Source organism: Anastrepha obliqua, chromosome 2 (assembly GCF_027943255.1).
Source record: "Anastrepha obliqua isolate idAnaObli1 chromosome 2, idAnaObli1_1.0, whole genome shotgun sequence".
Classification (NCBI taxonomy): Eukaryota; Metazoa; Arthropoda; class Insecta; order Diptera; family Tephritidae; genus Anastrepha; species Anastrepha obliqua.
Genome location: NC_072893.1, coordinates 123,881,523 through 123,909,390, shown reverse-complemented (window position 1 = coordinate 123,909,390; position 27,868 = coordinate 123,881,523). Strand labels below are relative to the sequence as shown.

Below are 27,868 nucleotides of genomic sequence, written 5' to 3'. Positions count from 1 at the left end.
TCTAAGTAGACATATCAAGTTGCCTATGCTGATCAGATTTGTATGGAGCAGAAGCACAAATGGTTTGTGAAATTTTGTTTTAGGTACTACGTACAAATACTATACACTTGCATGCAATCAGTGGCCTCTCTTTTGCTGGCGGGTAAAGAGTGGGAACCCTATTGCGCCACAACCTCCTTTACTCTCATGAACTCAATTCACGTTGTATCACAGTAGACACTGTGGCGTGCATTAGATGCATCTCACTGCTCATCAAGCGTTGGTTTTTACTTGCTTACGATGTTGATGTTTTGAGAAAATGAATTTCAAACTTTTTGTCGAAAGTAGCTCTCACTCAAATCTCGTTATATCTGTAAATATTTATTATTTTTTGACTGACGTTTTGACCCACTTTGTGGAACTAGAATTTGACAAAATTTTGACCACATATAAAATCGACGATGGAGAATCCAAAAATTCAATAAAAAAATAATAGCCTATGAGCACATAGGCTATTGTTATACTAAGTGGACGATATATATATATATATATATAATTGGCGCGTACAGCCTTTTTTGGGTGTTTGGCCGAGCTCCTCCTCCTATTTGTGGTGTGCGTCTTGATGCTGTTCCACAAATGGAGGGACCTACAGTTTCAAGCCGACTCCGAACGGCAGATATTTTTATGAGGAGCGTTTCATAACAGAAATACACTCGGAGGTTTGCCATTGCCTGCCGAGGGGCGACCGATATTAGAAAATTGTTTTTCTTAACTTTGGTGTTTCACCGAGATTCGAACCGACGTTCTCTCTGTGAATTCCGAATAGTAGTCACGTACCAACCCATTCGGCTACGGCGGCCACCCTTCCATGCCATCCTTTTTGTTCTTAGCAGAAATTAAATGCTCATGAGCACAACCAACAAACTGAAAACATATTCACGCGACATACACAAGTGGACGAGGAAATGTGGCATGAAAATTCCTTTGCGCACATTTCAGCGGAACAACATTGCCAATCTCCATATACACGCAAATGCAAGTCATGAGGCTCGTTTTAATGTACTATTTCACGCATGTATGTGTGCACGGCATTTCGCTGAAAAATGTTGTACTTGCTTTGCGCACAGTTTCCCATTGCATATTGTTGTCATCCGCCATAGCTTGAGGCGCGCTCAGGTGGCTGCATGCATACATTGATTGGCATTAGCAATAACTGGCAGACGTCGCACCATAACTAGTTGGTCGTCGGCCGAATGGTGTTTGGGGGCGATCTAAGCTTGAACTAAGCAAACAAATAAGCGCATAAGCTGGGGATATGCTGACACGCAATCTGACTGATGTACAATCTGTTAGCGAAATGGCATAGTGTCAGTGTAGCCAGAAAGTATGCAATGGCATGCGTACACATGCAAAAGACTGCCATCGATGCGAGCAAGCGCTAACTCACTTAGGGAGGAGAGTGCGTGTGTGTGCGTGTATGAGCAATGCGAACGCGATGCTGACAGTTTGCAGTGCAGTCATACAGGTAGTAACTGGCCGTCACCGTTTACCAGCAATCGCATGCCTCTTTCACATACGACTCCATTTGCTTAGCCTGGGAATATCACTAACTCATGCACAAACACAGGCATGTTGCATAGCTGCTGGAGGCAATCAAGGTTTCATTCGTTGTCGTTGATATCTGATAGCGTCTCATGTACATCTGCGCCTATAAAAAGGCTTGTGCGGGTTGAGCTTCATAAATACACACTCACGCACACCGACGCGCCCTTAATGACACTTTCCGACTGCGCGCTCCAGTTCTGTATCAAATAAAAAAGATACACACACATATATATAACCAGCAAAGGATGTGACCATAAAACATTTGCTTGGCAGCAGGTAGGCAATTTTCGAAGGTAAACTGATATGCGATGAAAATATTTTGTGTGTGCGTGTGGCTGTGTGCGATTGTGTGGTTTTTTATGTAAGTTTATTGAGTAAAAAGGAAGCAAACACCGCTCGAAGCAAATAAGCAGAACAATAACTATAAAAAATAACAAACGACAATACACTGGCAATGCAAACATATCTTTAAATTGGCTGCATGATAGCATACATTTAGGCGCGCAGCATAATCAAAAAGAAGCGGAAAATATCAATGCATGTGAGCTGCTGCAAATAAAGTGGTAAAGTGATAAGTAAATTGAGCCAAGTGAGCCATTGTGCGGTGAAAAAAAAGGATTGAGCAAAAGGAACTGAAATTTCTGAACCGTTCTGATTTCGGAATAGTGCGGCGTTGAGCTGTTGTATTTTCGGTCTCGCTGGCGATTCAGTGAGCCTTTGGAAAACCAAGGGGAGTGAACAAAGGAGCTGAGATTTCTTTTATTTCGAAATAGTTTGTCGTTCAGCTTTTGCACTCTAAGTCTCGTTGTTATTTGAGTGCCCCTTTGGGAAACCAAAAAGATTGAGGAAATTAGCTCGTTTCCACGACAGTCGGTTCTACGTTACCGAAACGACCCGGATTTATATCCGGTCAAGGACTGTCACTCCAGCAGCATTCCCCGTATGTAAGTATGGGGAATGTTTATGCTGTTACAACAACAACAACAAGGAAATTAGCTGAGATTTTTCAGTTTCGCAATAGTGGGGCATTAAGCTTTTGTATTTTAAGACTCTTGGCGGTTTAGTAAGCCTTTGGAAAACGAAGGCGTTTGCAAAAAAGAGCTGGAATTTTATTATTTCAAAATAGTGGGTCGTTCGTTTTGAATTTTACATCTCGTTGTTGGTTCAGTGATGCCCTGGAAAGCAAATGGATTGAGAAAATAAGCTGAGATTTCTGCATTTCGGAATAGTGAGGTGTTTAGCTGTTGTATTTAAATCTCCTTGTTGGCTCCGTGTGTTCATTTTCTGCAGAAACATGGGTTCTTAGGTACACAATTCAAACCTCGCAATAAATCGCACTGTGAAGATGATTTTTAATAATTTCCCTACTCCAGCGCCATCTAGCTGGTCCAAGTAGAAATATTTATTTTCATATAACTGAGCATTAACTATGCATTTGGAATGCTAACGAAATCGAACCGTAAACACGATTTTTACAAATATCTATCTGAACTTCTGAGCCTGCCGAGGGGTGACCGCTATTAGAAAACACTTTTTCTATCATTTTGCTGTCTCATGCACGGGAATTTGAACCTACGCACTCCAGAATGGTAGTCAGAGCAAAACAGTCTGCCTATTTCATTCGCCTAACATAATAAATGAGGGCCAAAGAGTTTGTTATTCAATCTTTCTAAGTCATTCTGGTCGGAAACTCGTCAGCGTAGCGAAGAGGGGGTTTTTAAGTTAACAACTTTTTTATTACCTTAAAGTATCTTAAACGGCCACCGTCCAATAGAAACCCAGCTTGTGATACTTAAAAAAATTTCATGCAAATGTGCCTAAAAAATATTATATCCTCACAACAGTAGCTGTTGCAAAGGCGTTGAAGTGCAGTCAATTTATATTTTCCCCTCAATTATTCTGGTCTAAGAGGCAAACAACTGGGTTTCCAATATTCGTAAAAACTCTATAAGAGTTGTTAGGCAGGGTAACTACTTTTATTAGTCTTGTCAGATGATGGTTCTGGTTAGACGATTTAGATATAGTAGGAAATAGAGACCGACATACCTCTTCTGAGTTCTCAGAGATATACTATAAAGCACAGGAACATATCCTTTCCCTCATCCTATTTCAATCAATACCTTCAATATTCTAATGCTGTGTCGCATCCTGATGGCTGTTACGATGACAGAGTGCCTGGACTCTTCAAGCGAGACTATTATCAAGTCTGCCTAAGCTAAAAATCACCATCTTAAAGAATTAAATTTTCAAAAGCCTCAGCATTTCAAGGTGCTGCTACGACATCGACAAATGCATACTTGAACAATTTGGTTTACTGGGTCAAAGCCACCAACTGATGTATGTAAGTGTGTGTGCATATACTTATATATTCATACAAGAAGTGATTTTCATACAAATATGGTCTTGTGTTTATGGTTCCATCTCCGCTATAACGAAAACATATTGCATATTTTATGGCGCTTATTGATAAATTGCGGTTGTGATTTCATTTGTATGCATATATGCGCCTACATACGAGTTTATGTGTGTATTTTGTTTTTATTTTTGTATTATTGCTGAGATTTATTAGCATAATTTTGGGGGTTTCATTTTAGCTGGATTTTGTTACGGATTTTTCGGCCGAAGTTCGATTTTTTATTTTTGTTCGATTAGAGCCGAATTAAGCGGTGGGGTTTAAGCGATTTATTGTTGTACTTTTTATTGCATTATTTATTAAAGTGGGTTTAGAAAACAATAGTGCTTGGTTTGTTGAGGATTTAGTATGAATAAAAAGGAGTTTAAAGGTTCTTTCCCGGGTCGTATACGTTTTGTGGTGCTTGTGTGAAAGCAGAGAAGAAAGTAATTTTTTATGCTTCAGAATATCAAAAAATGACCTTTTCTTTAAAGCTTTAAAAAACAGAATTTATGAATGCAAAGGCGAAAAAATGCGTTTGAGCAAAAGCGAAGAAAATTTATTTTGAATTTTAGTTTATTTTGAGTTTATTGATGGAATGCAGTAAAAAAATGTATATAAATTTGTTGAAAAAATTTGAAAAGAGAAAATCATTCATATAAAAAAAATCATATATCACCCGCGGAAATATGAAAACCATAGAATATAAAATAATAAAAAAAAACTAAAACTCAAAAAGTATTCATTTTATGTATTTTTGCGTATATTTTCAGCAAATTAAAATTATAAACTTAAATTTTAAAAATCTTAAGCTATTGAATTATTTTTAATTGTGAGGCCAATAAAAGTCTTACTTCTTTTAAATTCAATAATTTTTTCTAAATATTTTTTCGTTTTTTATTAACACACGTAAATATTTTGCTATGCTTGCCTAAAATATGTAATGCAAGAGACATTTAGGACAACAGAAATATAAGTTCTTAATAAATTTTGGCAAAATTAAAATTTTAACAAAAATAAAAAACTGCAACTTAAATTAATATAAAATTTTAACCAGGATAAAAAGTTTAATTTTAATTAATTAAAATTTAAAATTTAGTAAAATTAAAAATTTAAAATTAAAACTGAAAATTCTAATTTACCGCTTTTAAGTTTTAAAATAAATGTCTGAGTTTTGACTTTTTGAATAAAAAAATTAAGTTGTAATAAATTTCGAATGAACTAGAATTTTCACAAATATGGTTTTTGAAAGTTTAAAACCAATTTCAAAAAAAGAAAATTTTGCAAAAAAATTAAATGGGAAAAATGTAAATTTTCATAAATTGAAAACTGAATTGAATAGAAAACTGAAATCTTAACACCTATTTGTTTAAATATCTGATATTTGAAAGTGAGTTTTCAAATCTTTAAGTTTTGAGAGATGAGAGGAAAATTTAATAAAAAATATTTATAAATTATTGTAATTAAAAATTTTAATAAATTAAATTAAAAACTTTACAAAATCTAGAAAATAAAAATTAAAGTTATAATTTTGAACGTTTATATCTAATTTCTAAAAATTTTCACTTTTTTCAAAACAATTTTCCAACATTTAGAAATTATAACAAAAACGTTTTTAAGTTTTTATTTTGGAAAGTTTAAGACCAATTTTGAAAATTTTTAATTTTTTTCAAAACTATTTCTAAAACTTTTTTAATTTAAATTTTAAAATTTTAACATACATGGATTTCAGTTTTTATTTTTCAAAGTTTAAAACCAATTTTAAAATTTTTTATCTTTTCTAGAAACTACTTTCAAAATTTATAATTAAAAAAAAAGTAAGAAAAAAATAGTTGAAATTTTGAAAGTTTAAATCGAATTAAAATTTTTTTTTTTAAAGACACCTGTTTGTTATAAATTCTTTTATTTGAAGGCCCGTTTTCATATTTTTAACTTTTTGCAAATGAGAGAAAATTTTAAGTAATGTTTAATACATTTCTAGAAAATTTAAGAAAAAAAAATTTCTTAGTTATAATTTTTGAAGTTTTAAAATTATTATTTAAAAATTTTTAATTTCTTAATGAGAAAAATTTAAGCTTTCATAAATATTCTGAAAATCGAAATCTTAACATTTTTTTGTTATAATTTGTGATATTTGTAAATCAGTTTTTAAAATTTTAATTTCTTTCCAACGAGTAAAAATTTAATAAATTTCTAGAAAATTTAAATTTTAGCAAACAAAAATATCTTAGAAAAAAGTTTAAAGTTTAACACCAACTTTTCACTTTTTTGAAAACTATTTCCAAAAGTTTGGGGGCCGCCGTAGCCGAATGGGTTGGTGCGTGATTACCATTCGGAATTCACACAGAAAACGTTGGTTCGAACCTCGGTGAAAGCAACATTAATAAAAAAATTTTTCTAATAGCGGTTGCCCCTCGGCAGGCAATAACAAACCTCCGAGTGTATTTCTGCCATGAAAACGCTGCTCATAAAAATATCTGCCGTTCGGAGTCGGCTTGAAACTGTAGGTCCCTCCATTTGTGGAACAACATCAAGACGCACACCACATATAGGAGGAGGAGCTCGGCCAAATACCCAAAAAGGGTGTACGCGCCAATTATATATATATACTTCCAAAAGTTTAAAACTTTACCAAAAAATTATTTTTAAAATTTTTTGAAGATTAAGACCAATTTCTAAAACCTCGATTTTTTCAAATGAGAAAAATTTAAGTGTTGATCAATTTTTAGACATTTTGTTATAATTTTTGATAAAAATTTCTAGAAAATTATGATTTCAGCAAAAAACAAATATCTTAGTAATCATTTTTGAACGTTTAAAACCAGTAATAAATTAATTTTTTTTTTGAGATGAGAATGAAATTGAGTTGTAAAAAACTATATAAATATTTGAAGTTTTAACGAAAAAGTTGAATTTTTGAATTTTTATTTGAATGAGTTTAATATTTTAAAAGGAACAATTTTTTTAGTTTTAAGTTTGAAAATTTAAAACCCATTTTTAAAATTTTTAACCCTTTTCATATCAGAAAAATTTAAGTTTTCATAAATTTTTACATGACTTGTTATAATTTTATACACAAATTTCTAGAAAATTAAGATTTCAACAAGAAAACATATCTTAGTTATAATTTTTCAAAGTTTAAAACCAATTGTTAAAATTTCAATTTTTTTTTAAATTAATTTTTAATTAATCAAAAATGTTTATTTGTTTGCAAAAGAGAAGAAAAAAATAAATAAATAAGAAATAAAAATAAATAAATAAAAAGTTATAAATAAAAAAAAATCAGTAGAAAACTAAAACTTAGCCCAAAAAAATTTTATCAGTTGAAAATTGTTTTAATTTTAAACTCATTTTTTAAACTTTCTGAGTTTTAAAATAATATATATTTTTTAATTTTTCAAACAAAAAGTGTTTTTTAGTTCTGCAATTTGTAAGCCTTTTGAATTTTAAAATGCAATGTTTTTTTTTTTAATTTTTCAACAATTTTGTCATTTTTGAACCAAGCTTTTTTTTTAATTATTCAATTTATAAGGTTTTTGAATTTTAAAACGAAAATTTTTTTTTACCCTAAATTAAAATTTTAAAACTTATTTACCACTAATTTTTATAATTTTTAAATATTACTAAATTTTGTTTTTCTTAAGCTGCTCTTTCTATAGTTTCATAAATTATTTTTATTGGCATGATTCTCAGTTTTAGCTTAAAACATTAACTACTGAATAATTATTAAAAGTAAACATTAGTTTTTAAAGTTCAAAGAACCACACACACTTGAAATTACATACTTATATGTATACAAACTATCGAATATTTAATTACTCATTTTGTATTATTATTTTTTTTTTAAATATCTATGGCTTACCAGCACTAATTATTTACATAGAGAAGAAAAAAGTTGAAATGAACAAAAAATGGCCCACAAATCTTTAGTTCATATTTGCATTTAAAATTTAAGCATTTTTTTGACGAAATTATTTTGAAGGTTTCTGCCATTGCCAAAAGAATTATATTTAGTCTAAGACTTAATTTCAATACTTAAAATAAATTTGACTATTTTTGCAGCACGAAATGCAAATGGCGAGAGCACGTGTTCTAAACATATTTTTATAAATTAAAAAACTTTATATAGAAAAAAATGTGTTTAATTAAATCTTTACAAACGCAAATTCCAACTGTAATTTTTATAAAATCCGTCTGGTTAAATAAAATCCACAAAAATTTCTTAAAAAAATATATATTTAATGGCTTTACCTCACCACAACCTAGTATGACTTAGTTTTTTTTTGTTGCCAGCGCCTGAATGCAGGCAGCATACAACTTAAAAATTCTCTCGTATCAGTTCAGCAGCAAGAAATATTGGTTATTTCATAGCTGTACAGCTGGCAACATGTGTTGCTTAAACATGTTGCTGGGCTAATTTAAACTGTCAATTCCGTTTTTGTGCGTTCAGTGCAGTTAATGCTGTGTGCATTTGCGAATTAGAAAAAAAACATAGAATTTCAAAAAAAAAAACAAAGAAATAAAAGAAAAGAAAAAACAAAAAAAAAACAACAAAAAAAAAAAAAAGTAAAAATAAAAAGAGAAATAAAAAAATTGGGTGCTACTGCTTGCAAGTTAATCCAGTGCTTTGTGATTTCTTCCCAAATATTAACAACTATTTACTACATTTTGAGGTTTGAGAGAGCGGCAGATTTTTGAAATGTTTTTTTTTGTATATCTCAACATATTTTTCTCGACTGCAGCAACTATTCGCATCCTCAGTTCAGAGTCACATCCGTTAATTTTTTCGACAATCGTTAATTTTTTCAAATTTTACCAAGCCGCAACAATATTTTATTCTAAATATTTTGTTCTTAGTGAGCGAATGAAATATTATTCCTACAGCACAGCACAGAATCACTGAAACATGCGTTTGTAACACCGAAATACACAAGAGACGAGCAACATTTAGATTAAAACTACGCAAGTTATAAAACCTTAGTTTTGGGTAAAAAAACGAGAAAAGAAATCCGTTAGAATTTTTATAAAACTTTAGTTTTGAGTTAAAAAAATACCATTAAGAAAAGAAAAGTTTTGTTGTGGCCTTTGGAAATAAATACAAAATCCGCTTGCCCGCTTATCTAAAGCAGAAATAAATCTTTCAAAAAAAGTTGCTTGCAACATGCTGCTGACTGGTCATTTGAAAAGGATTATGCGTCCAACTGGGATTTATGAAATTTAGTAGAGTGCAATTACATTTATAACCTAGTACAGAAATATGTTGCCCGCAACACTAGCACTTCAACTCCAGTAAATATTGAATAAACTACTTGCAACTCTTGGTAGATTTTTTTCAATTAAAACAGTAAATATTCTAAAGCGGATTATAGCCATGCTTTACGGAACTTTTCTTTTGTGCTTCACGGCAACATTTTATGCACAATAACAGCATGCCGCACATCTAGCATCGTTTCCTTACTCGCTCCCCTCACTTTACCCTACCCTACTGTACGCTTCAGACATTCTCCGGCTCGGGCAACTTTCGTTCGCAGCAATGACACACCAATGCGCTGAGTCTTTGCCCCAGCGCCGACCAAATGGTCAGCGACATCGACGACATGTTACAGCTGGAGCTGTGCCGCAGCGATGACGCCTCCTTTTGCAGTTGCTGCTGTTGCTGTAGCAGCGCTGCGAATGCACCATTATTCGAGAGCGAATTCGTTGTCGTCTCCGAGCTCCCCCGTTGTCAAATTTTTGGCGGCTCATATGAGGATCCACTAGCCATACCCAAATCAATACTCAAACTTGGCTCGGCTTCACCCAGTTGAGCGGGTGTAATAACACGTGGCAGGCCGGTTGTAATGAGTATCGTATCGCTGGCATCGACACTGCCGATACGTATAGGTGGCGGCAAGCAAGTAGGCATTTCGCTGCCACCCCCACCACTGCTATGTAGCGTATTGTTGCTATTGTTGTCGTCACCGGTGCCGGTCGTGCCACCATCATGTCGCGATGACTTGCGACTACTATCGCCGCCGCCTCCACTACTGCTGCTATAACGCGGATTACTCGTATGACTGCAGGGCACGTCCAGGCTGTAGGCGCGTAGACGGCCGGCATTTACCAACTCTGAATGTGTCGGCAGACCGGCACCAGCCGCTAACGATTTGTGACGCAGCCCGGGGGACTGCAGATTATTCGAGATGGTGCAGCAAATACTCTGCGGCTTGCCACCGCTGCCACTAACGCCTAGCAACGGATCAAATCCACTTGCTCCGCTGCCGCTTACGGCTTGATTCGCTCCCGCTAAACCGGTGGTGTTGTTGTTGCGCGCCGAACACGGTGAACTACGTGTGCTGCCGAAACGCTTGCCGCCCTTATCGAAGGAGAAGCCAAAATAGTCGGAGAACTGTTTAAGACGTGCCTTCCAGGTGGATTTAGAAACGGTGGAGCCTCCAACGCCATTGCCGCTCAGACCGTTGGACGTGTTGGCTGCCGCGGCGGCAGCAGCTGCAGCCGCTGCTGCAGCACAACAATGTTGCTGCATTTTCGGTTGCAGCAATTGGGTGGGAGAGAGATTGCCATTCGATGATGATTGTAGGTGTGGCTGCGGCTGTTGATGCTGCTGCTGAAGGTGGGTGTGGGTGTAGTAGGTATGATGTGCATGATGATGCTGGCAAGACTGATTGGCGCACGTGCCGCTTACATGTGCTGCCATACCGGCGCTGCACTCCATATTTGGCACATTGTTCGGGTTGAGCGGCTGCGCGGAGGACTGTGTTACACCAGCAATGCTAGTTGTAACGCCGCCACCGCCACCAGCGCTGCCACTACACACGCCAGTCGCATTCATATTCAAATCTTCACCGAGACGACTGGCGGTCGCCTCAAGACTGCCACGATTCTGACGATTGTAAAAAACATTGCTATCAGAGATGACCTGCTGAAGCCCATCGGAGAGACGTCGATTGTTGGTGCTGTACTGATCTAGACTAACGGCGCGGTTGGAACTGAAGTGACAGCGATTGGAGTGATAGCCATGTATGTTGCCGTATGAGTTGCGTATGCGCTGACCGCCCCCGCTGCTGCACATCTCGCCGATCATGGAGGGGCGCTTTTCGCGCGACGATTTTCGCGAAGTTGAATGAGAGGATTTCGAGCGATTGCTGCTGCCCTCGGTGTCCACTTTGAACTTGGAAGTCTTCTCGGCGACCTGTAAAAGGAGAAGCGTTGAATGTTTGTCAAGAAAAGGTGAGAGCAGCATTCTTAAAAATAAAACTGTAGGGAGCACAAACTAGAAAAGTCTATTTACTAGTGTGGATTGGCAAATGAAAGTGAGCTGACACAATTCAACCGGTTGAAGACAAAAGTGGGAAGGTGGAAGGCGGTTTATGTATGTACAAGGGGTACAAGGGGTACGCAGGTTTACTGTGGACAATTTGCCAGAACGCAGACTCCTGCAATTCTAAGAACAACTGCCAAAGAATTGTTTGGAATCATTTCAGGCGCTCAACTTTTTGTTATGTTTTTTAATATAAATTTATGTGGTGCGTATATTTCCTTAAATGAAGCGAAAGCTCTTTTCCCTTTCTGAGCACGGGTAAATGATTTGCAGGTATATTTTAATTGAGCATCGGAGCTTTATAAAAACACTGCATACTTTCAGGGGGTTAATACGTATTATTAATGATTGAGAGAGCTTCTTATGTGAACTAGGCTTGCAGTTTACTCCCGGTAGCCTGTTAGTACAAGTTTGGAACTAAGAATATCATTAGACGTGTGCACGCTGAAAGTGTGCATATTTTTAGGCGCTAATTATTTGTGACCAAACGAGCGTCTTTTTCATATTTTGGGCACATGAAACACACGTTGAATAGCTTAGGTTTACGTAGTTTGGTGCTACTACTATCTGCAGTGTATGTCGCTGAAAAAAGTACACCTTTAGGCATTCACCATTTATGCTGCTGCAACTTGAACACTACTGCCATACATAAAACAGTAAAATGCAAGTAAAGTTTAATGCCTTTCCCCACAGCAAAGCGCCCACCGAAATAATGAGCCATTACGCAAGTGTTTATAAATTAGTAGCCTATTTTAGGGCTTCTACGATTGTTATTTACTTTTCACGGTGTATTAAAACTAAAAATTCACATCAGTTACATACAAATTGCATTTTGTGCAAGAATACTAGGCACACAAATTATATTTACTTCAGTGCCGCGGGAAACCCTTTGAGGCATACTTTCCGGCGAACAACCACAGTAGTTTAGAATTACGAAATTTGAGTAGCGGATGCTAAGCGCAAATTTTTTAGCTGTCATAATGCCAGAATTAAGCGTTCTAATGTGACTTAAGTGACCCCGAAATTATGCAATCACTTTTAATTATACACTGCGCTGATGCAGAGCGCAGAACATAAAACGCCAAAAGCGGACGACAACCAACAAAACCAAAGCACAGGAAGCACTCAGCACTCGCATGGACTTATCGTACGGTCAGCTCTCTAGTGGTAGAGCGCCTAGAAAAAATGTATGAAAAGTGTGGCATACTTTTGTGCGACACGACCGCAATAATTATAAATGTTACAAGCTTGTTGCTAGCATTTTTTGCGCTTTTATTGTTGTTTTGTCTTGTATGGCTTTTTATTAAAAAGGGGATTGTCATAAAAATTAAAATTAAAAAAACTAAAAACAAAAACAAAACGACATTAAAATTTACATAGCGTTAAAAAGCGAAGCATAAAACATGGCTGAATACACAATACATATACAACAAGCAGAACACGAATTAATTACGCTGCCCCATAAAAATATGCAACAGTATTTACCTCACGCCTCAACGCACTCAAACAGACTTTGTTCTCTGCGCTATTTCTCGGTCGCGCACTGCCAGCCAGTCAGTCAGTCAGTTAGTCAGTCACTCAGCCGCGCACCCAGCAGCGTTCAGCTGCTCAGTTTATTACCGCGTGTTCGCGCTTAATCATTGTAAATTAAAACAAAAAGCTGTAAGTTGTAAGTATTTACAAGCGCTTCGTCGTCGGCTCAAAAAGGATTAGCGCGCGGTTGTGCCATATTTCTGTGCGCTTCATAAGCTGGCTGTTATTATTACATTTTTGTTGTTGTTTGTGTTTGTATTTGTTTTTGTTTGTGTTATTGTGTGTACGCACGCTTGTAATGCCAAATGAATTGTCATAAAGATAAAGTGTCAGACAACGGTAAAAGGCGCCCGTAAGTAGGCAAGGCATATCCAAAGAAGTAATAAATAAGGTCTTATATTCCAATTGTTTTCCATTTCCCACTTTAAAATGAGATTCCCAAGAATTATGTAGGTGGGATAATACAGCGAAACATAAACTTAAGTAATTGCAAAATAAAGCAAGGTCGAGCAGAAGAAATTGTGCAACAACAAACTTAATAAATATGGCTGGAGCATATAAATACTGAGAAAAGTTGAGCGGGTAGAAATGATTTGACTTGCTGTTTGCTATCCAGAAAGCGCTGGCATTTTCCGACATCGAAATATACTACAATATATTCACGTACTATATATCTACTAAGTATTAAATTTGCATTCACGCCAGAGAGCAGACCGAGGCTCAGCCACAAGTTGCGCTTAGCAAACAATATAAACAGCTTAGTTAGGGGAGAGAAATCAAAAGCAGATACCACAATGGTCTTAGACAGGTAATCTGACTTACCTATCCTAACCTAAAGAGTATAAGTAATATTTTAGATCATAAAAGTTTTAAATTGAGGCAAAATAAATCCATTATTTTTGCGTTAAATTCAAAACTTTATTTAATAAGTTTCGGATTGTCCGATTTGCTTCAAATATGCACCTTTGTATTGTATAATTTGTTGCTATTTTAAAGGTAGCTTCGCAACGCCTCGCTCACAGAAGTCTTGTTTCTTAATGACAAAAAACTCTACTAATCGATTTTAACAATTTCTCTTGGTACCAATTTCTTATCACTCAGGAACTTTTGCAATCAGAGGTAAAGGTGGTAAGCGCTTGGTGCCAGGTCCAAACTGTTTGATGGATGCATTAAAACTTCCGAACCAAGTTCGCGAAGTTTGTGGCGAGTTACTACAGAGGAACTGGCTGGCTGTAGATATCTGCCTGTTGGAGGTCTCATAATGGTATCAAAACGGCGCCTTAGTGCTACTAGATGAGTGCCAGATTGACATGTCAAGCATTTAACCTACCTACAGAGGTCTGTGACCTTGCCTTGAAATGATGGAAAACAAAAAAACCTCTTCTGTTGGCCACATCTGGCCGTATCTGCCCAACCGAAAGCATCAAATGGTGCACTTGTTGACAGTAGAGATCTGAATTTAGTGTTTGGCCATACGAAAGCCACTCATAATAAATTATTCCTTTCAAGACCCACAAAATGCTCAGAAAACCTTCTTGGGCGGTAGTCCTTGAGCTGCTTCATAATGCCTTGACCACGATCGTTTTCGCATAATATTGTCGTGTGTGAGGGGAATCTCACCCCCAGTCACCATCCGTCTAACAAAGGGGTCCATTTTATTACGTTTGGCCCAACCTTTGCAGATGGAAATTCGATCCATCATGTTTTTTGGTGTTAACTGGTATGGCACTGAAAAATCGAGTTTCTATTTGAATTCAACCAAATGGTTTAAAACTATTTTATGGTCTTTAGTTCTTGACCTCCTGCTACGACTACTAAAATGTTGGTTAACTTTGAATATTTCTCTGATTCTATCGATATTCTCGACATTATCGATATTTCCTTTAACATCAAAAATTACTTAACATCATTCACGAATACACACGAAATAATAGCTTGCATCAAAAAAGGAATAAAACATAAAAAAGCTCCCGGATATGACATGATAACAGGAAAAGCATTAGCGGAGCTACCAACCAAGGCATATGTATACTTGCGAAACGTTTTTAATGCAATGTTTCGCTTACAATACTTTCCGAAGCTCTGGAAAGTGGCAGAGATTATTGCTCTGCCAAAACCGGGTAAAGATCCAACTACCGTGTCATCATATAGACCAATAAGCTTATTACCGACAATATCTAAAATTGCTGAAAAATTACTGCATGATCGGATAAGCCAACTTCTAGACCAAAAACGTATAATACCGGATCATCAATTTGGATTTAGAAAAAAACATTCGACTATTCAACAGATCCATTGAATTACAAGTACAATCCAATCAGACCTTGAAAACAATCGATAATGTGCCGCAGTATTTTTGGACGTAGCTAAAGCGTTTGACAAAGTGTGGCATGAAGGCTTACTCCACAAAATAAAAAGAATGCTACCTTTTGACTACTATCTCATCATAAAAAGCTATCTAACCGACCGAAGCTTCTATATTAAATATGACAATCAATGTTCAGATATTCATCAAATAACTGCTGGAGTTCCGCAAGGAAGCGTTCTTGGCCCTCTACTATATGTTTTATTCACCGCAGACATACCACCTCCTGACGAAACTAATTCATCAATTGCTACGTTCGCAGACGATACAATACTATTAGCATCAGACAAAAGCTTAATTATCGCTACTGAAAAACTGCAGCGATACACAAACGCATTTAAGGAATGGTTCGATAATTGGTGCCTAAAAATAAATGAAGACAAAACCGTGCAGGTTATATAGTATTTACTACCAAAACAAAATTTACTGCAGTTCCAATAAAAATGAATGGCAAAGCAATTTCAATTAAACCCACTACTAAATATCTCGGAATACATTTGGACTCGAAACTAAATTGGAATCACCATATAAAGCAAAAGGTTAAACAAATAAAAGAAAAACTTCGACAACTTCATTGGTTAGTCAGCACAAAATCCAGACTTACTATACAAAACAAGCTATTATTTATATTGGCTATATGGACTACAGGTGTGGGGAACGGCTAAAAAAACTCATATAGAAAAAATCCAACGACAGCAATCAAAGATTCTTCGAATTTTGACCATGTCTGACAGGTACACGAAAAATGATGACATCCACAGGACTTTTAATATAGCAAGAGTAGACGAAGAAATCAAAAAGATAACAACAAGGCACTTTGAAAAAATACACACATACAGTAATGCAGAAATCAACAAACTTCTTGAAAGGGAAAGAAACGGGAAAAGGCGTTTAAAGAGAACCCGACCAAGCGACCTAGTATGATAAATGCTAGAAAAACCATAAATATGTACAAACAAAAAAAAAAAAAAAAAATAATAATTAAAAATAGTTGTAAAATGTAATCATGTAAAGTGAAACTTGTATTGTATTATTATATATTATTTAATTGCTATTATTTCGTTTATTTAAATTTTATCGCTTTTTGATACTGGCCATTAAGCGATGTATATAAATCCTGACCAAATTGTTAAACAACATACTTAATGTCAAAGGACAGATGTATAAAATAAATGGGGAATAGAAAAAAAAAAAAAAAAAAAAATTCACGCATTCTGGCCAGGTGAGTCGGACAGTCTTGCAGATATTGAGTTTTTTCACACTCTATACGCCTTTTTGAGAAAAAATTCACTAATTTCAAGTTTGCTGAAAGAAAGTAGCGTGCTCAACCTCTACCAGAAGAGTTTATCATAAGCTGGTCTGCCTTCTCGTTGACTGGTATGTTAGAGTGCCCTACATGATTTGCTGCGCGGCAGCTCGCTAGTGTTTTCGCATTTGAAATTTGAAAAAGGCGAGCTAAGAAGCACCGAGAGACCGGCAACTCCTAAAAAACTCTGGCTAAAAAGTCCATAGTATTCGATGCTCTATTGGTATTGAAGGCAATTTTCAATGATATCCAATTGTGGTCACATACTGACCCCATGGGTTGTGTCCTGTGATAGTATCGATCATCAACCGAACGTCTTTTCTACCGAGTTTCAGAACGAAGTTCGACAGTTTTATGTTGGGGCTTGTCCCAAAACACTCTGCAGTTCTGCAGCGTTCTAGACCGGACCGTAGCTCTTTATGTAAACTGCTGATCCAATTCATGATTTCTGTAGCATTGATTCGAATTTCTGGTTTTGATCACCGTAGGGTAACCGCTGATCCGTTGGCCGCATAGCTCAGGATTAATGCAAGCGTCTTGAAAGCAGCTAGACTGGCTGTATAGATATTAATCATATTTGTTGTGATCGCAAATAGGGTAGTCGTAGGCAGTCAACAACTTGGCACACTAAATATTTATACATAGAACTCTAGACATTATTTCCTGATCTAAAATTACTACAGCACAGTTCTTTATGAAACGAGAGTGGAAGGAATATGAACCACGGTAATTAGAAGAAAGCTCTTTATTTTTTTTAATAATAGTAGAGAGGACTACGATGATTGGCGAGTTTGAATAGTTTTTTCGCAATATTGAATAGGATTGTGATGGATGACGAGTTGGAATGTGTGGGTTCTTGGGCTGCTGTAATGTCGAGTTCTACTTCAGCTCTGCGATCGTGAGCCGAAGCCAGCAAAGGCGGAAATTAAATTTTTATATAGAAGCGAAATAGACAAAGATATCACCCTTTTAGCCACATTATCCTAGCCAAATTTTGGGGTGGTAAATTCCTAAGACTCTCACATGAGCCCTTAAGCCCTTAACACCCTTTTTTAAGCCTTTAGCTGCCAGGCAGAGTTGAGCTATTTCAAGTACACTACTCAATTTGAAGCCAACTTTTCATGTGTGTCAGCTCAAAGACCGAACTTCAGACGCTAAATCCACAAGAGATTCCTAACTAAGTTTTTGTATGATATTCAGATTTTGAGACGCTTTTAAGCACTTAGCAGATTATCCTAGTCGAGATGAGATCCGAAAGAATAAGAATAGAATGGACCACGATGGATGACGAGTTCGAATGGGGCATGAGTTCAATTGATAGAGTGAATGTAGCGTCGAGCTCTTATGACAGCTTTGCGGGTCGTGAGCTCAAGACTAAAGTGGCGCAAAATGGAATTTGTCTAGAAGCTTTATATAGAACACTACTATCTTATAATTACCACCATTCTAAGTACCTTTCACCTTTTTGCTAGCACATTTTACCGGCTGCCACATGCAGTTTTTTTCAACCAATTAACGACCACCTTAAATGTTTCTGTAGCACATTCCTTCAGGCATGCTACTCAATCACGTATGTATGTATACTTTCATTAAAATAGTTAATTATTATTATTTATTATTATTAGAAACTCCATCATACCGAATATCTACTTACATCCACTTCCGTAGCCGTCTCCGAATCGCCACTCTCACTACCCTCTGGCAAATCATGCAGTTCCGCTGCCAAGCATTGCGGCTCATCGACGGATGTGCGAGAGGCAGATTTCTGTGATGGTATACTCCGGCGGGACTTCACACTAATGCCCGATTGTGAGCGTGGCATTTGTGGTGAAATACTGCCGCCAGAGTTGGTGCCACCACTGCCAGAGCCACCGCCGCCGGTACCGGTGGTGGCGCTGCCTGTGGAGGCGGTGCTGGCACCCGCAGCCTGACCATTGGTGCCAGCCGCTGGGCTGTGTGCATGGCCGCCACTTGTATGTACAGCAGTCGTACTGCCGCCACCATCCGAGGCGGCGCTAATGTTGTCCGATGCGGCCATTGAGGCGGTGTCTGCAACGGATTTGCGCGATTTAGTTTGAGCATCGTTTAAGCGTCTGCAAAGAGAGAGAGAGAGAGAGAGAGAGAGAAAGAAAGAGAAAGAACAAGAAAAAGAAAAGAGGAAAATGCCGCTATTTTAGTAATTACAGTTAGTGGATAAATGCTGCTATTACTTACCTGTAGTAATCGAGCGCTATGCGCACTGGTATGATAATCAATTCAATCACTTCAGGCACCAAATCACCCAGCGCTTCGAAGAGCGGCAATAGCACCAAACCAATGAAACGCACCTGTGAACCCGGCTTGCTTACTTTGTCCGGATCCATGAAGGGTGTGACTGGCAGGCCTTCAGACTTTTCGGCAGCGCTTTGTGCGAAAAATTCCTGTAACAGTCGATCAAGCCAAGGTTCGGCAACATCCATGGGACGCGCCTCATTTGAGATGTCCGCCACTTTAATCAGCACCATACAGAGCTGGTGAAGAGGGGTAGAAAGAGAGAAGAAGCGAGAGGTATTGTGTGTGAGTGCATAAATGTTAAAAAATGTTAGGAAAATAAAAGGGGAGTTATACAGTATTTCAAATCTGTATTGCTTTCAGTACTGAAATTCAAAAAAATTTCACATATTTCCTTGATTTCACGATTTTTTAAATAACAAATCACGAATTTGCTTATAATTTTTCCATTTTCCATACTCACCAAATTTATGTGTGCGCGATTTGAGTAATCGAATACGGGTGTAATCTCCTTAAACTGTGTTAGTATTTCATTGTGACGCGCCATGTCCGTAGCCAATATGCAACGTATGATGCCCTCACGTATTTCTCTGTAATTGAAAATCGGAGATGAATACAAACAACGCAGTAGAAATGTTAAATTAGACAGCATGAGGAGGAGAGGAGGAGAACAATGGAGCAAATCTGGAGTTTAGAGAACGTAGCGCAGACTTGGATCTGAACTCCATTTACTAAGCAGATTAGGTAGTAAGAATTTTTAAGTGTACATATGTGAATGAAAAAATGAATGATAGAGAATTTTTTAGTGAAAAAAAATTTGGGTATAAGTACTGGAGTACTTATTTGGCAAAAATTCTGTTATAAATATATACCCTTTTTAAATAATCATCAAAATTTGAATAAAGAATATTTTTTTAGTATTAAATTCACAAATTATATAACACTTCAATTATGAAATATGATTTGTTTTTTGTATTTTTTTTTTGTAAAGTAATTTGATTTTGAAAAATTCCGCTATTATATGTTGCTAAGGAATGACTCAGTGTGGCTCAGTGCGAGTGCTTGACCGCCATGCGTTTAATATCGCATTCGATGCCCGCTGGGGATGTCCAACATCAAATTATAAATGAAAAAAACAGTTTTCTTTTCGTATCGTTGCTGGGAAAGCATATTTGCGGGTAGTTTTCTAGCTGTTATCATAAAATTCCAGTACAAAGCCTAAGGGGCAAAAGAAGTCAAGTGCGGCTACGAAAAAATTTCGTCGCATCGAGTTTGCTGAAATTGGTAAAGATGATCTACTAAACAGTAGCATAAATTGGGCACAAGGTAGCGGAAAAATATGGTATGGTTGAGCAGATATAGAGGTTCAAAAATTAGATTTCCGATTTTAAAAAAATGTTAAATTGTATGTGTGAAGATATAAAACAAAGAAAAAACATATTTTTAAACCTTTTTTTAATTTCGACATTTTCCGGTTTTTTAATAATGCTGAAATTAAAGCAAGCATTGAATGGTTAGCGAGATGTAGGGGTTCGAAAGTTAGACTTTTTGTGGAAGTTTTCTGTTGTAAATTGTAAGTCAAATAGCTGTCGGCCAAAGAGAAAATAAATTAAGGTTTTCAATAGCATATCTAAGGCACTTTTAATTGGGAACTTTCCAATTTTTTTGAAGTAATGCTGAAATAAAAGAAAGTATTGAATGCTTGGTGAGATGTGGGGTTCAAAATTTTGAGTATTTGGTGGAAGTTTTCTTTCCTAAATAGTTGTCAAGCCAAGGAAAAACAAAATAAAGATTTTCTATGAGATTTTGAACGGACTTTCTGAGAAAAAATGAATGATAAATAAAATATTTTTTAGAAATTTTTTTTTTGTGTAAATCAAGTGTAGTATTTAAAAATGTTTTTTATAAAATTTTCTTTTTAATAAATTTTTTTATTGAATGCTTGGCGAGGTGTGAGGTTAAATTTTTTATTTTTTTTGTGGAAATTTTCTTTCCTAAATAGTTGTCAGCCCAAGAAAAAACAAAATAAATATTTTCTATGAGATTTTGATCGGACTTTCTGAGAAAAAATGAAAAAGATTGATACATTTTTTTGGTAAAATAATTTTTTTTAAATAAAATATTTTTTATAAAATTATTTTTTTGCAAATCAAGTGTAGTATTTGATTAATTTTTTTTATCAAACTTTTTTTTGTAAACTTTCTTTTTATTAAATTTCTCTTTTATAATGGTTCTTTTGGGGTATTTTTTGCCTTACTCAGCCCAAGAAAAACAAAATATATATTTTTTATCGTATTTTCTGAGGAGAATTAAAAAAAGGTTGAACAATACTTTTTTGTAAAATAAAAATTTCTTAAAGTAAAATATTGTTTAGAAAATTATGTAAATCAAGTGTGGTGCTTAAATAAAATAGTTTTTAAATATATTCTTTTTAATAAATTTTTTTTATTGAATGCTTGGCAAGATGTGAAGTTCAAAATTTTTAGTTTTTTGTGGAAGTTTCCTTTCCTAAATAGTTGTCAGTACAAAAAAACGAAATGTTTAAGATTTTTGTCGTACTTTACGCGAAAAAATGAAAAAGGTTAAGCAATTTTTTGGTTACATAAACAATTTTTTTTAATAAATTATTTTTTTTAGTAAATCAAGTGTAGTGTTTAAAATTTTTTTTAAATTAGTGTTTTTGCATATAATTTTTCGTTTAATTTTTTGTATTTAAATTTTTTTTCAAAAAACAACTTTTTTGATTTTTTTCTAATTGTGCCCAAATGAAAGCTTGGAGCTGTTTTTTTTTGTGAGGTACAATTTTTGTGGTGGTAAAATATCTCATGCATGATTTCTAGTCTTGAATGCGCTCTTCTGGCACGGCCGTGCGCAATCGATCAATTTACAGTTATTAAAAAAGTGCCGCCCTGAGTGCTATTACTCTCTCATGTTCAGTATGCATATCCCATCTACAACGAAGGGATTGCCTGACGCGTGAAGAAGATACGTAGATCAATAAAAACCCCCTCCCGATTGACTAACAGACAATTAAATTAGCCCAAGATTTAAAAATTTACTGTTAGGCTTAAAATCACTTTTAAGCTTCCCAGTAAATAAAACCATGTAATATATTTCGAAACCAAATTTTTACCATTCAGAGGCGTCATGAATATAGGTATCAGGTACCTGTGTTTTGCTCATTTCGTAAAATCGTTTTAAAATCTTTAACTGGACTTCGCATTAGGCGAAAAAATAGCCAGGTATCGAGTTGAAAAGTATTATTTAAAAGCTACGGTGGAGTAAATACTACTTCGCAAACTCTTTAAATGAACTGAACAATTTTTTCTACATAATTTATCTGGATCAACCACTTTCCTTTAAAACTCAGCATCTATACATGTTTATTCTGCTTATACACCTGTAAGGCCCACTCTTATCCCTATGAGAGTCTACCTCTTAGGAGCACAATATTTTTCGCGTGCTAATTCCTGGTTGTTGCGCAAGTCGTAAAAAGTTGACTAAAGCAATAAAAAATAACAAAACTAAATAACATAAAAGAATGCAATATAAATTCGCATACATCCACTCACTCACGCAAGGCTTACAAAAGCAAAAGTTTTAATTACTTTTTCTCAAACTGACCCACATCACATTGTCTTCTTTATACATTTAGCTGGTGTTTAACTTTTCTACGTTGTTTTGTTTTTTCTTTTTTGGTTTGTTTTTACAAAATAAGACCTGTGCTTTACTGTTTTCATGTGACTTTTTCTGCTTTATATTACGGAACTGATTTATGTGTATTCTTGCTATTCTTTCTCCTTCAATTTACACGGCCTCATTCATTGGCCTCCTTCAAATTATTTTCTAATCAATTGTTATTTGCATAGTACAATCTTATAATTGGCGAATAATTTGTCTTTTTGTTGTTTTCGCATTTCAATTTTAATTGAACTTGAGTGCCATACTACATACATAGTTAAATAGCTTTATTGCTATGCTTTGTTAGATGGTCAACGGGGCGTATGAGTAATGGCGTATGACAGTAGATGTTAAATGAAAGTGCCAGTGTTGGTTGTTCGCAATTTGATGCCATATATGTATGTACATATGCATGCACGTGAGCAGCTCCTTTCTATCTTTTTATTATTTTTCAACCTACTCGAGTTTTGACTATCCAAATTAGAAATACCATTTTTAGTGCCTAAAAAGACGGAAATGCCAGTGAAGCATTGCAAAATGATGCCATTTAAGGAAAAAGCTACAAAAACTTGCACACTCGTAATTACTTATACATAGAAGCAGTAAAATATACCTACACATGACACACACTACCGACATGAAAACCGAAATATTCACAGCAGCAAAATATCCGCCGTGCATTGTTGCAAAAAAGTGTTGGTTGGTAGAAAAAATAGACAAAAAGAAATGCGTTTGCATACATTTGTCTGCGGTTTTCCTGCTCAAACACATAAGTTCGTGGCTACTATTGCCATTCTAAATAGTAGCAGTCGTATCATATGAATGTTTTGGAGCAGCAACATGCGGAGTGTGTAACATTTAATTAAGTGTTCAGCCAGCGGGCAGGTAAATAGTTGCTGCCCAGCAGAATGCAAACCACTGGCCGGAGTTGGCTGGTGGGAGGTTATGGATGGTAGTGCGAAAATGGTGTGTGGAGTGCGCGTTTAGTAATTAAAAAGGTTACTGAAAAATCTAAATTGTAGAATGCGTACAACAATTTTCGCTGAGAGTTTACTTTAGTAAAATCATTTGTGTGAGTGTGTATGCATATGCGACTTTGACGTGACTATTTTTTGGTATAATATTTTTTTCGCACCAACTGGGTTAAATGGGCACGAGAGGTTAGTTGTAACTGGTATCGCTAAAAGTGGGTTAACCGAACGCATCCGCTTGGTTGGTGTTGGAAGCCAGGGAGGGAGAGAGAGAGAGAGTCAAATATAATAAAAAACGATATATTGCAGATGGAATTTGGTTATGGCAACATAAAAATACATAAAAAATTTATTAAAAACAGAGAACAAAATAAAATAATTTCAAATGAAACAAAATTACTTAATTTATTATTATTTTAGTTTTATAATTAAGAAAATAAAAAAAATTAAATGCAATAAGTAAAAACAAATAAATAAAAAAAAATAATAGTAATAAAAACATAAAAATAAAAAAAAACAAAAATTAAAATAACACAAAAAACAACAAAAATATCAAAATAAGAAAATAAAAAATATAATAAAATAAAGTAAATTGAAAAAATTACATTACATTAAAAAATTAAAAATAAATAAAATAAAATAAAATAAAATAAAATTAAAAAAAATAAAATAAAATAAGCCCGCAAGGGCATCTCTCATTAGAGAGTTGACGGGCATGACAACCCCGCGGCCCCTAGTCACGACCCCGCACGAACATCCCTCACCGAGGGGTGCTGGAAGTAACGACTCCACGACTCCACTTCTCCTTTCAGCGAAGAAGAAAACAGTCCGCTAAAATGCCTAACATGCCGGATGTGTGAATGCATGTCTGAAGGACACAGTTAACCCAGAAGGAAATCTGTAAACCACCTGCCAGAAGGCTTAAAATGCAATTACCCGTTTCGAAAAATGGAGAGCCGCATTATAGAGCACTCTAATGATTGCAGCCGAGCGAGGATATTCGCTCAAGTGTCGGCAGAAGCCACGGCTCTGCTCATCGACATCAGATAGCGGAGTCGCCAGTGGCACAACAGCAACAACACGAAAACCCCAACACTGCGACAAGTGTTTCTCGAGTTAATCTTGGAACCACAAGAGCAGGCCGTGTTAGACAGCGTATTCAATGGACAACGGATATGAATGAATATGTCCTGCGCTGCTACTACATTTCCACAAATTGTGAAGAACCGGAGCACATGACGACCTATCGTGAAAGAATGTTAGACCTGTTTCTAAGAAGATACAGACATCTGAATGGAAAGTTTACCGAAAATAGCCATGCTACAAGAAAAAAAGCAATCTTCCAACACGAATAGGGAAGAAAATAAAAGCAAGAGAAAATTAAAAGTGCAATACGCAACGAGCTGCGAGGAGTAGAAAGAAGCGATGAAGAAATAACACCAGAGATAACCGAGGCACGCAACCCACAGCCTGAAAATTTAGCGGAATTTACCAACGTACGACCTGAAATTAACTTGATTTATGAAAGTACTGAAAGCGATAGTCCAGAAACTAATGAAAAACGGGAGGTAAAAGACACTTTAAATAATCATCTGGCGAATTATGAAGGTATGGATCCTTTACAAAGACCAAGGATACCCCGATTAGGCGAATCGGAAAAGTTAAACGAAGCGGTAAAAAGCCTTAACTCGAAAATTCTGTCAGCATATGTCGCCAATAGCACCAACTTGGAACATGTTAACACTCTCTTTTATGTTTCCGCCCTCACTACCGTACGAATACTGGGAAAGCACCCAAAGGTGCAAACATTTAAAAATACAACGACGCAAAAAACACCAGTGGTTCCCAAGTGGCAAAGAAGACTCGAAACACGAATTGCCGGTCTAAGAGAATTTATAGAGAGGCTTACTTCATTTAAAAATGGGCCTAGATCGAAAAGATTGTTCAGGTATGTATCTAGAATAAGCGCGCCGCTTAAACCCCAGGATGTGGATCTTGACCAACTATACGATATAATTGATAGGCAAGTACAGCAACTCGCCGCTTACTCAAAACGATTAAGAAGATACGTCAAAAGCAATCAGAGACGGAAGGAAAACCAGCTTTTCCACAAAAATCAAAAGAGCTTTTATAGAAATCTGCAACAAAACAGAAATGCAGAATCTCATACACCATATCCACAACAACAAGATTTAGAGCAGTTTTGGGAGAAAATATGGGCACAAGCAAAACACTTCAATGCTGATGCGAATTGGTTAGCCAAAGAAAAAGAAAAAGCTGATAACGTAGCACCAATGCACTTTTACGACATAACTGCAGAAGAAATAAAGAATAATATTTGTACTTCAGCTAACTGGATATCTCCTGGCCTAGACCAGCTACACAACATCTGGCTTAAAAAGCTTTCAGTAATGCATGAAGCACTCGCAAGATGCTACAACGAGCTGCTGAAAAATACAGCAGTCATCCCAGAAGTTCTTACAGCCGGAGCGACCTATCTCCTCCCAAAGGACACACCATCTGTTGATCCAGCAAAATATCGCCCAATTACTTGCTTAAGCGCACAATGGGCTCTAAAGATCAGCTTATTATAGACACTGTTATCACAGGAGTAGCTCTGAGAAGAAGGCGGAATTTAAGCGTCCGTTTATTGACTACAAAAAAGCTTTTGACTCAATGCCGCATGATTACCTATTAGTAATATTAAGAATATACAAAATCAATGCTGCCACTGTTGCACTCTTGGGCCGCATAGTGAGCAAGTGGAATACACAACTGGTTCTAAATGGAACTGTTTCAAAACAGATTTCAATCAAACGTGGTATATTCCAAGGGGATGCTTTAAGCCCCCTATGGTTCTGCATTGGTCTCAATCCACTTAGCAGGCTTCGCACACTTAAACAAAATGGCTTTATACTCAAAACGGAAGTAAGAGAGCACACGTTCAACCATCTTCTGTTTGTTGACGACTTGAAATTGTTCGCAAACAAAAAGCATAAGCTATATGAGCTGATAGATGCCACTAAAGCTATTAGCGATGACGTGGGAATGGAATTTGGACCAGATAAGTGCAAAATAATACATTTGATTAGAGGTCAGGTTGATGAAACCGAAGAAAACTACGCAGTAGATCAAAATATTATTCTAGACAACTTGCATAGCAGCGAATCTTATAAATATTTAGGATTTCTGCAACTTAAAGGAATCAACCACACGCTAGTAAAGCAAAACCTCATTAACAAATTTGAAGCACGACTGAAAGCTGTATTAAAAACTAGTCTGCGCAGTGGAAATAAATGCAAAGCAATTAATACCTGGGCCATACCTCTTTTGGCATACTCGTTTGGAGTAATAAAATGGTCTCAGACAGATATCCTTAGGATTGAAACGCTGATACGCACCACTTTTACAAAGTTCCAAAGCCATTACCCTCAAAGCGCTGTGGAGAGAATATCGCTTCCTCGGAACGTTGGTGGGAGAGGAATCATCAATATAGCGCGTCTACACTTCTCGCAAACTTTAAAGCTACGTACATATTTTTTAAGCAGCGAGTCTCATCTATTTAAAGCTATCGCTATGGAAGATAATGGCTTTACCCCGCTAAGTCTGATGGAGCAGGATTTCCCAGTACCTGAGGGGGTTAAATCCCCAGCAGAAATGATCGCAGCATGGAAGGCAAAAACAATACACGGTGGCCATCCCCATGATCACGAAATGGAATGGATGGACGCACAATCATCCAATTTATGGCTGAAAAGAGGAAAGCTATTTTCTGAAACAGAAGGTTTCGCAATCGCTATCCAAGACCGAGTCATTCCAACAAGGAATTTCCGGAGGTCGATACATGGCGAGGCAATAGAAGATAAAGTAAAATAAGTTATTTGATACATACAAACAAAAAAACAAAATGGAAATAAAAAAATTAAAAAGCTATAACAAAAAAAAAATAAATAAATAAATAAATAAGAAACAGAGATTAAAGTTATAAAAAATGTATAATAAATAAAATTAATTACAACAAAATGAAAAGAAGGCAGGTAAACTAAAACTAAAAAAAATAAAAACAAATAAAAAAAAACGAAAATAAAATGTAAAATAAAAGAAGGAAAAAAATGTAAACAAACGAGAAATCCAAAAATTAAAACATTAAAGAGGTGAAGAAAACTAAATAAAATGAAAAAAAGTAAAATAAAAAAAAATTAAATGAAATATCAGAAAATGAAAACAAAACAAAGTAAAAGTACAAAAAAATAAAATAAAGTGAAGAAAAACTATAAAGAAAAAAATTAAAAAGGTAAGCTAAACTAAATAAAATAAAAAAGGAAAATTAAATAAAATAAACTGAAATAGACTAAAAGAAAAAAAAAATAAATGAAATATCAGAAAATGTAAATCAAATGAAGGTAAAAGTACAAAAAATAAAATACAATACAATAAAGTGAAG

At 35.7% G+C, this 27,868-nt stretch overlaps 1 protein-coding gene across 1 annotated transcript in view; it reads right to left on the bottom strand.

Moving 5' to 3' along the window:
• Positions 1-9,076: 9,076 nt before the first annotated feature.
• The window catches only part of LOC129239016 (high affinity cGMP-specific 3',5'-cyclic phosphodiesterase 9A), a 204,972-nt gene continuing 186,180 nt past the window's right edge, over positions 9,077-27,868 (bottom strand). The window contains exons 8-11 of the mRNA XM_054874280.1: positions 19,236-19,362; positions 18,716-19,011; positions 18,156-18,594; positions 9,077-11,168 (exon numbers count right to left, since the gene is read on the bottom strand). Of these exons, the coding sequence (XP_054730255.1) occupies positions 9,702-11,168; positions 18,156-18,594; positions 18,716-19,011; positions 19,236-19,362 (2,329 nt within the window). The 3' untranslated portion in view covers positions 9,077-9,701. The remainder of the gene's footprint in view (positions 11,169-18,155; positions 18,595-18,715; positions 19,012-19,235; positions 19,363-27,868) is intronic.